This window comes from Helobdella robusta (genome assembly GCF_000326865.2).
Source record: "Helobdella robusta unplaced genomic scaffold HELROscaffold_35, whole genome shotgun sequence".
NCBI lineage: Eukaryota > Metazoa > Annelida > Clitellata > Rhynchobdellida > Glossiphoniidae > Helobdella > Helobdella robusta.
This window is the reverse complement of record NW_008704704.1, coordinates 1,469,153-1,481,986: the sequence shown is the minus strand read 5'-3', so window position 1 is coordinate 1,481,986 and position 12,834 is coordinate 1,469,153. Positions and strand designations below refer to the sequence as shown.

The 12,834-nt window shown below is 32.1% G+C and overlaps 2 protein-coding genes across 2 annotated transcripts; one reads left to right on the top strand and one right to left on the bottom strand.

Moving 5' to 3' along the window:
• Positions 1–8,234: 8,234 nt before the first annotated feature.
• On the top strand, positions 8,235–8,672 carry HELRODRAFT_83058 (hypothetical protein; the record flags this gene model as incomplete). The annotated part of the gene is made up of 1 exon (XM_009023258.1): positions 8,235–8,672. A coding segment is annotated over one exon (438 nt), but the record flags the coding sequence as incomplete, so codon positions are not given.
• Positions 8,673–11,496: 2,824 nt separating this feature from the next.
• HELRODRAFT_83101 (hypothetical protein) lies at positions 11,497–12,069 on the bottom strand (the record flags this gene model as incomplete). The annotated part of the gene is made up of 1 exon (XM_009023257.1): positions 11,497–12,069. A coding segment is annotated over one exon (573 nt), but the record flags the coding sequence as incomplete, so codon positions are not given.
• Between the last annotated feature and the right edge of the window lie 765 nt (positions 12,070–12,834).

Sequence of the window (12,834 nt, the reverse complement as noted above, 5' to 3'; positions counted from 1 at the left end):
TAAGCACTAAGTACTCAGCAATAAAAGCACTTAAGTATAAGTACTAAGTACCAAAACAAATTGTATACTTGATACTTATAAGCACTAAGTACTAAGTACCTAAGTACATACCATGGTTAATTTGAAATATTTATAAATTTATTAAACTCAGAAATCAACTCATTATTTACAGTAATTTATTTACATCAATAAAAGAGTTTGTTCTTTTTGAGTAAAAGTAAAGTTTCAAATGATTCATCACTTAAACGATTTCTTTTAGGAGTGAGAATCATTCCAGCCTGGCTAAATATACGTTCCACAGGTGCTGATGATGGCACAGTGGTATTGTACTTCAAAAACACTTGTGCGACAGCAGGATACCTAAGGAACAATAATATAGTTGTTAACCGAAATAGCAAATTATTAATTTGTTATTAATACTTGAGAATAAAAATGTATTAGAAAATCAAGCATATACATATTATACATATATAATATATTACAGAAAAATATTGATTACCTTTTGAGTTGTTCCATATCATATGAAGGATCACTAAGATATTGCAGTCCTTCAACTTTTTCATTCGATCGTGATTCGGAACTTGGTTCGTGGAATCCATAAAAATCTGCACTAGTACAACCTCTAGTATTTCTGTCTTCATAAACTGTTGAAGAATTGCTCATTCTGACCACTTCTGCTAGAAACAAGTCTTCAACTTGCTCACGAACTGATGATTCTATCCACCTGATTTTAAAAAACGGATGGCTGATCGAAGCCACAACAAATGCTCTCATCTTGCTGTTGCTTGAAATATCTTTAAAGTCAATTATATCGCCAAAGCGTTTATCCATGCCACATTGAAGAGCAGAAACAAGAGCTGAAGTGTACGATGGAGTAAAAGATTGCAGTTTTCGCTGTATAACAAATATAGTTGGTAAGACAGCACCAAAATAAGACTCCATTGAAACCTCACCTTGGAGCTTGTCCAATGCTAGTGAAATTGGTCTCATCAGTTCCAACCACTCATTAAGAAAACTCAAATCTATATTGCAGAACTTCGGCAGCTGCAAACGTTCCATCACAACATTTACTTTATCGCGAAGACTATATATAATGCTATAACAGTCAAATTCAGAATTCCAGCGTGTCCCATTCGGTTTAGGTATTGTTCTGCCTAAGATTTCATGCACAATTTCAGCAGCTTTTGAACTCTGGTGTGATGCGGTGCTGAGAGAGACACACTTACTGGATACTGATCTATATATTCTTTTGTAGTTTGAATCATTATTCAAAGCTTTACTTGCATCAGTTGTAGCAAGCAAGTTTAGAGTGTGTGAAAAGCTAGATACATGGAAGGAAGATAAATTCCGGAGCTGTCATCTATATTACTTTCCAAAAACTTATCACCAATCTCAACTGGAGTCATTTCTGTATCATCATCATCAACATCTATTTGCGAATCATCAGAAATACCTGCCTCTGCAAATTCCTTGAATGCTTTCACGAAATTGCTACCATTGTCTGTCACGACATTTACTATTTTCGATGAATCCAGATCAAACTCGCTGTGAATGTTCACCAACATGGCTGCAATTTTGTCATACGAATGAATTCCACGGAACCTACGGAAGGCAAGTGTAACGCCATTGCGCTTAAAATCATCTGGATTTATCCAATGGCAAGTTACTCCAATATAACTTCGAGCATGTTGCGTCCAAATGTCAGCAGTCGTGCAAACAAATTGAAAATTTTTTAGAGTCTCTTTAATAGTCCTCTTCATATCAGTAATCTTTGTGGCCAGAATACCTTTTAATGTCTCGGTACACATAACTCGGGCTTTTGAGTTCAGACCCTGTATCAAAGTTTTAAACCCCTCTCCTTCCACAATTGAAAGTGGTTGCAAGTCGTTGATAACAAAATTAATTATTAAATCCTCAACCTTTTTATTTGATATTGGTGATACATTTAATAAGTCAAGTTGCTGTTGTTTTTTATATGGAGTTGAAACTGTGGTAGTTTCTTCATCTGCACCTCGCTTTCTACCCGTCTTTAATTTATTTTCTTCCTTGTGCATCTTTTGTAGATAATTTTCACTATGTGTCTTCTGTATATAAAAATGAAAAATGCAATAAATAGAAATTTAATGGAGAGTTAATTCGAGATTTATTAACAAAATAATATTAATTAATATGTATTCAAAAAAAATAGAAATATAATATACATAAAATTTATATTTTTGTTATTATTTATTTATAAGCTACATTTTATCAATTTTAACATATCATCAAAATCAAATTTACCTTCACGTGCTTGGTAAAATTGGATGGAGCTTTATGTTGTCCACGAATAAGATGTCTTTTTGGCTTGCACAAGTCACAAAGTGCAACTATAACATCTCCATCATCTTCAACTACTTCATTGAAATAGTTCCTAACTACTAAAGGCATCTTTTTATCAGCCATTTTCATCAAAATCACTTCAACACATATATTTATAATGTAAACAAAAACACTTCAACAATATATCTATAATGTAAACAAAAACACTTCAACACGTATATTTAAAATGTGAACAAAAACACTTTAACACATATATTTATAAGGATTGTTTTATATATATATATATATAATTACTATATATAGCGTGCATGTGTATATAGATCATGTAGAGTCTATGATATAGATATATAGATGTCAGAGTGATGTGAGTTAACCACCTTTTAATGACTCAATTAGCCAATGGTTATCTTAACATCCCGCTATCCATGACTAAACAAGAACAAATGTTGATAAGAGAGATAAACAAGAATGTCAATGTGAAAATGTGTGTGTGTGTTTTCATCACAGTTTTCAATTTTTAAATGTTGACATTATCTTATTTTTGCTTAAAATTTTTCTGGTACTTACAGGAAAAATTTATTACTTATAAAGTACTGAAAAATGTACTTAAGTATAAGTATTTAAGTGCAGGCTTTCATATATACTTAAGTATAAGTGCCTAAGTACTACATTTTGTGCTTAAGTACTCGTCATCACTGGTTTTATGATGATGATATAGAAAAAGCATAAAGCTAAAATCCTGTTTTCCCAAGGACAATCCCACATCTGAAATAAACTCGTTTAAAGATGCTTTCCAACTGTTGTACATTGGGATTGTCATTGCATTTTCTTAAGTTAAATTATAATATACGAAGTTAAAGTGTTTTAAAAATTACTTTATATATTTTCAAACCCGCACTTCTGATAAAGTTAAAGAACAACTCCAGATGATCCTTTTGGGTTGGAAGCAATGATACAATTTCAACAAAAATGTATAGTGAAAAAATAGTTTCTAATTTATAAAATTTTCTTACCGGAACTTGCTACCAATCTTGAGTTCAGTTCATCATTGATTTTTTTAAGTTTTTTAATTTTTTCTTTAAATGCCTGAACATTTAATTTATATCTCTTTATTTTTCTATTGCAGCTGTAACACTTTCCTTGTTTTAGTCAATGTCGTACTTGATTGATTAGCTTTCCTTTTCAAACTTCTCGGCTTCAAAGCATCAATACCAGTCTGTTACATTTCAAGTATATATTACAAAAATTTCATAAAGTAATTTTTAAATGACAATTCAGCTTTTTGAAATAGAAGCATCAATGAATGCAAGCCATATAAAAATTTTTTAGATAACTATTTGTATTTGAGAGTTGCAGAAAGTTTAATAAATTGTATTTGATACGTATATTATGTTATAACCTGTCAAACATACAAACCAATTTAACAGCAGATGTAGATGTTTTTTAAACTGGCAGCGATGATATTGAGGGTAACTGAAATGTTAAATTATTAAAGTTTTATTAAAGTATTATAAAATTATTAAACACTGGACATTTTTGAATATATGTTATTATTTGCAAGGCATCTATTTAATATCTTTAAGGTGACAACTCCGGTCAGAACGACAAGACAAATGTTTAATTATGTTTCTATCTTATACATAAAACATAAACATGCTTTTTATGTTTTAATATAAATATAACAAAACTTAACGCAAAGCAAAATTTTAAAAATATTTAATAAAAACTAAAATTTGTAATACTTGGTGGCTTAAAATGTAACACAATCTTGATAATATATAGATTTAAAAATACGAACCAAATTTACACTTGACATCACATCAGTTATTAACGTTGCAAAAATATTATCGGAAAGTAACTTTACATCTGAAGAAGGCTAAAAATACAAAATGTTTAAATTATGATAGAACCAGATTATTGGTTACGAACTTAAAAAATTAAAATAAGTTTAATTTCAGTATATAATAAATTAAAATTATCCTGACAACAATATCTTAATTTCAAAATTATAACTTTAAAAACATTTAAATTATACAACTGAACCTTGAAATGATTGGTTTTTATATATGTAACACTAACCTTGTCAAATATCATTGGAAAAGCATCTTTTTGAAGAAAAATTTTCAAACCAACTTTATGAAAACTTTCTAGTGTAAAATGTTTGCTACAAATTAAAATCTTTTATTTCATCGTAATTGTCAATGTATTTTTTAATGAGGTTTTCCCATTGCATTCTCTTAATATCATTCTTTGGCAGTCTGAATTTAAATTTATTTTAATTAATATTTATACAACTTTGAGTTAAAGTTAACATTACCATTTAATGCATTTATTATGTTACTAATATTATTGATTACTATTATATTATATTATTATATATAATTGTTTGCTGATTGCTGATTATTATAATTATATTGTATAGTGTTATACTTTACAGCTATAGTATAGTGTATAGTATAGTCTAAATTAAATTAACCTGTGTAAAGTAACATTTTCATCTAAATAAGATGAGTGGTATTTTCTATCTAATAGAACACACAGGCATTTTGATTTGGTTGAGAATCTGTGTCTGTCAAATCAAATACTAAGCAAATATTTTCTAATTAAAAATGTATCATTGTTTTTAATATTATTTTGACAAGTTAAGAATTAAGATTCTCTAATAGTTTAATCTCAATGTCATGTCATGTGTACTTAACTACTTATGTATGTGTATATGTATGTATGTATGGTGGAATGTAAAATGTATAAAACAAAATGTATAAATGCAGAAACTTATTCTAATCCCATTTTTTAAAATGTACTATATATAGTATATGTAAAATGCAATAAGAAATCGAATTTAAAACAGCAAACGAGACTAAAACTTCGCAAGCGATAATTTCAGATCAGACGATTAATCAAAGACGATGACGAAGACAACGACGATGCTTGAACCATGGAACAAAAAACAATTTTTGTTATAAATTAATTTTTATGCCATGTCCATTATATCCATAGTTAGGACATAACTTTTCAAAATTGATTGGCTTATTTAAAATTGAATATATGATAAAATTGTAGAACTCTTCTGAACGAAGTCTACTTGCTAAGCATGGCTCGAAAAATATAATTTTAAACATCGTGGAAACATATAATAAAATAAGAACTTACTGCCTAAACGCTTTTATTTAAATATTGTCAGTTAATTTTAGTGCCCACGCGTCACGATGCATGGAAGTATACATTAATGTTTGTCGTGATTAGTATTCATATAATTTTGTTACGATTTTTGTTTGTTTTATTATAATAAAACAATAAACCTATGAGAAATTTTCTTTTTCTGTTACGATGTTTTGTTTGATCGCTGCTGGTACCCATTAACACAGAAGATATACCACTTTTTAGGGCATCCTATTCATGTTTTTTTTTTCATGAATAAACCCGTTAAAAATTAAATAAATCAATCACGAAGATAATGTCGAACCTAACGGGTACGTGGTGCATGCGGAGTGTTGTAACTGCAAGAAAATTACAGAAATCATGGCTACTTTGATTGATACGAACACTAGATTGGCTACAATCGAAAACTTGATGAGTGGCATTATGAGAGAAATTTCAAACAAAAAATTATGGAGTTAGATTGTGGGTTATCTAAACTACAAAAATTGTGGTGATTAAACCAGAACAGGCAGTACAACTCTCTTCAGCTTCAGAAGAAAAGGAGTATGTGACTGCGATGATGTTCTAGGCAGTAATCAAAAAAATGCAGGTCGTCCAAGATAAAATGAAGTTAGTAAATGATAACCTAAAACCGAAGAGTTTGTGGACCTAGAAAAAGAAACGTCGGAACGAGCCGTAAGTCGTAACAACATCATTCTCCAAATACTTGAAGAGAGTAATGCTACAAATGATGAGCAGAAAACTATAGACGACAAAAAATGATGTTTGAACTGATGAAGAACTCTTAAAAAGTTGCATGCGATGAAAAAGACATAAAGAAAGTTTTTAGAACAAACAGGGAACAGACCTCTTCTAGAAGAACTCAGGGATAAGACCACAAAAAATGTAATAATGGAGTCTCTAACCAATTTTAAAACTACAGAGAAAAGTTCTCCAAGATTTCGATTACTCGTTCATGAAGCAAAAAACAAACAAAACCAGAAAATATCCCGGGAACGGATATATTGGGTGTGAGGCCTACCAGGCGAAATAAAAATTCTTAAATTGAAAAAAAAATTTGTAATCCAAGGCAAAGATAAAACAATTAAATAACACACCACTAAGAGGTATTTAAAAATATTTTATGCTAACGTCAAAAGTTTGATAAGTATAAGTTAGCTCTATATGTGAAAGAAGAAAAACCAAATATTATCAGCATAACTGAATTTTGGGCAAAAGATAGCATGTATGACTGGAAATTTGGTATCAATGGTTACGTGTTATTTAGAAAATACAGAGAAAATCAAAATAATTATGGACCTGGAGCGAGAGGAGTTGCACTAGAGCAATTTAGTCAAGTGGGGCAATTTCAATCGAAACATAACAAGCGGCAAGATCATTTTAAGAATTCAAAAAATCTAGAAAAGTTCAGATATCATTATCAGTACAAGTACAAAGCTAAATGTGTTTCCTATGTAAATCTGCTGGACCATCACAAAAATGACAGACGACCAATCAATCAATCTTCGTTTAGCGTCCAGAGACCCAGTTTCCCAAGGTAGGACGTTGTTTTCTTTGCCATCAACTTTTTGCGTTAAATTAGACGATCAGTTGTATCCATTTCATTTAAATTTAGAGCTTTCATGTCTTGCACGATTGTTTGCGACCAGAACTTCTTTGGACGGCCTTTGGGACGTGTGCCAGGTACTTCAACATCTGCAAGAGAAGTTATGGCATTGTTTCCACTTCGTATGACATGACCAAACCACCGCAGACGGTGTTGCCGGCATTCGTCCTTTACATCATCTAAACCAGCAAAACGCAGGATTTCGGTAGATTTGATGTAGTCCTTCAGAGTAATTCGTTGCATTCACCGGAGCATTTTTATATCGGTTCGGTGAAGTTGTTGTTCCAGTTTTGGTTGTCATTGGCTATGTTTCTGCACCATATAACAACACCGGACGTATCACTGATTTATAAAGTCTTGATCGTAGTGGTAGTGGGATGTCACGCCGCATCAACACAGAGTCAAGGAGATGCCATTTATTCCATGCTGCACGTATGCGTGCTCGAACGGCAGCTTCAGCTGTTCCAGTAGAATCCAGAACATCCCCTAAATATTGAAACGATGTGACTTTCTCTAATGTAATGGCTTCAAAAACATTGCTATTTCGAATTTGTTGTTGTGGATTGATGCAAGAAGGACAAACAAAATTGGACACTTTAGATAAATTACCAATTATTTCTGAACAACGTTTGTGACACCACTGGTTACACTGCTGACACTTGATTGAATTGTTACCTACACCAGCTTTACAAACTGAACAGGGCCATCATCCAGTCAAACATTTGTGCTTAATTCTGCTCAGACGTGGCTGTTAAAACGATATCATCAACAGTATATAAAATATATACTACATAAAATTTGCTATACCTTAAATTCTAAACCATTTGAAAACAATTCAGAGACAGGAATTTACGACAAACTTTGAAGTGTTTCAATTTTAGGGCCTATTTCCCTCCCCCCCCTGTTATTGCATGTAATGCATGACAAAAAACTGCATCCACGCTGCCTTGCGTGCTTTGAGCAAAAGGCTAGGCCCACCGCTTATAACTGGTGGTTGTCATCAGGATGGGTGTCTGGATGTAAAAATTTTTCCCCAAATTATTCCTATGCCATCACAAAAAAACAACGGCCCCTAGTCCTCAGCAGGCCTTAAGTGGTCAAGGGGTGCCAAGAAACGCTCAATGTTGGATCACTGACTGGCCGCAGCATAGAAATCGCAGAAATGCTCGAGCGTAGAAGAATTGACATCTGTTGCCTTCAGGAGACCCTGATGGAAATTGAATGGTGTTTGTCATGTCAACTCAAACAAAAAAAATATAAACTATTCTGGAATGGTCAAAAGACGGCAAAAAATGATGTTGGAATTTTTGTCAGAGAACCGCTAGCCCAAGAAATACTGGATATTAAAAGGATTAATTCACGTCTCATGTGGATCAAGCTTCGCCTAGAAAGGCAAACAATGATTATTTTTTCTGCATACGCACCACAGACAGGCGAATCAGAAGAGATAAAAAATGACTTCTGGGCTGCGTTCTCTGACACCATCTCAACAATACCAAAATCTGAAACAATCCTGATTGGAGAGAAAACAGATGGTTTTGACAACGAACATGGCGGTTTTGTTGCAACACAGTTAGACCACTAATCGCAAGCTAGAACAGATTGGAGTACATACAAAACCGTTTTGATAAACGCTGCAACTACAGTTTGTGGGGAAACTGGTACACAACGTCAGCATGAACGGGACACTTGGTGGTGGAATAACAGTGTACAAAATGCAATAGCTGAAAAGAAAGCTGCATACAAGCAATGGCAAAAATCAACGTCTATTGATGACCATAAAATTTTCCGTGAAAAGAACAACTATGCAAGACGTCAAGTCGCACTGGCTCGGACAGATCAGTACAGAGAGTGGTTCACTAAATGAAAGGTGAACAAATGAAATCTCTGTATCGTATAGCAAAACAAATAAAGCGTACGAAAAAAGACATAGTTGGTGCCTCATGTATCAAAAACGACAAAAAAGAGATGGTTCTTGAACAAAATGAGATCAAGCTACAGTGGAGAGAATACTTCAACCGTCTGTTAAATGAAACAAATCCCATCAATGTCAACTTTGACGCTCCACCCATCGAAGGTCCGATTCCAAACATCACTGTAGAGGAGCTTACAAAAGCTCTGAAAGCTATGAAGGATGGAAAGACAGCAGAGCCCTCTGGACTCACAAATGACATTATCAAAGCATCTGGTACTGCAGGTATTCAAACGTTATTAAAACTTTGCCGGGAAGTGTGGAGAAATTACTCAATGCCGACTGAACGGAACTATAGCATGACAGTTCCGCTATACAAAGGTAAAGGTGATCCGTTGAACTGTTCATCATATTGGAGTATACGTCTGTTGGAACACTCCCTGAAAATTGACGTCGTGCATCACAATCGGAAATTATCAATTTGGTTTCCTAGCGGAGAAATCAACAATTGATGCAATTCACATCTTTCGGCGACTGCAAGAGAAGTACCTCGCAAAGCATCAGCAACTATCACACATTTTTGTAGACCTTGAAAAAGCATTTGATCGACTTCCCCGTGAAGCAATCAGGTGGAGTCCACGTCTACAAGTCATTCCAGAATATCTTGTGACTTGTGATGAAAATGTATACGAATACTAAGACTCTCGTCGACACAACGGTTGAAAACACAGATGCATTTGACTTCACCAAGGCTCGATTCTCAGTCCACTGTTACTTATAACTGTGATGGAAAAAGTCACAAAACCGAAACGCACTGGTGACATTTGGAATCTAATATATACTACATAAATTTATGTAGTATATATAACAGACGTACAACACCATATGATATTGGCGCAAACGGCAAAACACAAGTCACGAGCATGACAAGTCAAAATTTTGTGGACTTTATTCAGAATCATCCATCCTTGACAAAAAATATCATTTTCATCCAAAAATATTTAAATTTTAAAAAACCCAAGACAAATAATTCTATTAACAGTGTAAATATTTATACAACTGCAAAAAATTATTGGAATGAGAACTTTAACTTAATTGCCAATTCGTCAAAATTATGTGACAGTTTTATTTTAAAAAAATGTTAAAATATAATAAACAAAGAACAGCTTGCATAATAATCATATTATTAGTAGTTAAATAAATCAAAATATTATAAATAACAATCCAAAATTTTATATATAGAAGCAAAAATTTATTAGGCATCATCTTTTTCTTTACCTAAAAATGAGTTGAAAAATCCCCAAACGGCAGAAGTTCGACTCTTTTTAGATTCAACAACAGAATTCACTAAATCAGGATGTACACGTGACGCTCTTATAGTTTCAGCCCATCTAACAGCTTCTTGTAATTCCATCCATTTTTCTTTGTATTGATTTCGCTCCATTAGTACTCTAACCAATTCTGCTCGAGAGAATGTTGTTTTTCCCATTTCATCCAGTGGTTGTTCTTCATATTTTGCTTCAAATTTAGTTATTATTTTCCTAGATTTTTTCAACTCCTCTTCAAGTTCTGCAATTCTGATTACTAGCCCATTTTTGTCTTCTTTTAAAGTTTGAATTTCTTCTTTCAAAAGTTCAATTTCTCCAGATAATTCTTCAACATCAGCAATCAAATCATCTTTCAAAACATTTAGAGCATTTTTTGTTACTAATAGTTCTGCATTTTCTTGTATTAATTTGTCAACTTCTGCACCAACACTAACCAAATCTGCACCAACATCTTCATCCAATATAGAAAACTCTTCATATAGAGATATGTTCCTAACTGGATCATAATCAGAATGGTTATGGATGTTACTACTATCAACAATAACATCTTCTTCAATATCTAAAATGTGTTTCATAATTTTACCAGAATTTCTTGTATCATATGTATCTTCACAATTCAATTTAAATTCATCAGTAGTATTTTTTTCAGCAAGACTAGCATTTGTTGCATCGGTGAGTGGTTTTTGGCAGATACCTGCATTGGATGCCATAATGCATTCACCATACAAAGCATCAACTATTTTGTTGTCATTAAGATCTTCTTGTGAATGATTGGTGCTAGTATAACTATTTGAAAGACTATTTGAATAAATCACATAATTTGTTTGTTCACTATTGTTCTGATATATAGATGACAATGACGAAATAGTGTGAACATTTGATGGATCATTATTTTCTACTGTTTTACTTCCATATTTTTCACTGTCGATGCAAGGAGTGGAATCTCTTATTTCAGATAAGGAATTTAAATCTGATTTTTTTGAAAAAGAATGTGATCCAATTTCACAGATTTCTGAATTAATTGTTTTGGATGATTGTTTATAATCCTTTATTTCAATACTTTTATCAATGAATTTAAAAAGATTCAAATTTTGATTATTAATATTTATTGTTTCAGGTACAGCAACTAATGGATCAATAATTATCTCTTTATCTGTTCTCTGACAATTTAAACACTTTTTTTGTTCATTATTTTCATGATAGTTTTTCATACTTGTTTTTTGTATAAAATCTGCATGACTTTTAAACAAATCTGAATACTTTACATATAGCTTAGAATAATCCTCCTTGGATTTGTTTTCTTTATCTTCAAGTCTATTGATATGTTCTTGAAGATTTTTTACTTTCATTTCTGATCTTTTATTGAAGAATTCAGAAGCAGATTTGAACTGATTGAATTGCTTTTTGGTCTCTTCAACCAAATCTTCCATTTCAAGAAATTTTAAATCTGCTGTGCGTCTCAAAGCTTTTTCTTTGTCACACTGATTTTTTAAATGTTCTATTTCAACTTTCGATAATTCAAAATCAATGTCTAATTTTTGTTTCTCTTTCAGACTTTGATCTAAATTTTCCAAGATATTGATAACAACTGGCATCAAGCTATTGACTGTGTCGGATCCATATCTAGAAATTATAATTTCAAATTCCTTGTAAACATTACTCGCAAGATTTTGAACTTTCTCATTCATTGCATGAAGGTTACACGAATCCTCAAACGTAGTTTGTTTCGTAATGAAAGACATCGTCCGTATAACAAAATAATTTATAATATACACTATACGGTTTGATTTGGTACTAAAGAATTTAGTCAAGTAGTTCATGGGTACTACGACTACGTTTGTGTGGTTTGTCGTTTACCTTACTACCCCCATACGCAACAATCATTATCCGTATATTTATAATTTATATTACATATTCAGTTTCGTGTGATTTCAATTTTTTCAAGTCTAAAAAAAACATCTAATTGTTATTTGCTTATTTTAATTATAATCTCTCACCCTTAAAATTTATTCTATTACAAATATTTTTCAGAATTTCGATTAAACCTGTACGGATGTTTACAATCGCTAAACCAAAACGAGTATGAATAAAAGTGAACGTGAAGTTACCCTGCGTGCTTAAACAGCTTTTAATATTGTTAAAACTTCAGTGGTGGTTTATCGTTGATGGATTCCGGTAGCCTAGTGACATATACATGATATGATAATTACCCTTTAAGTTCAAAGAACTTAAACAGCAATTTTATTTCAATAAAGTATTACATTTTTCTTATTCATAAAAATTAAATATCTAATATGAAATCAATCAATCAATCAATCAATCAAGACGATCGTAAACCGGGGCGTTTAGGTTCAATTAATATATCTGATAAATACTTAGGAAATAATTTAGATTGAGACTTATACATGAACGTGCAAATTTTAAAAATTATTCTATATTTTATAGATAGCCAGTGCAAGAAAACAAGATATGGAGATATATGAGAAAAGAAAGGGGCACGAGCAACT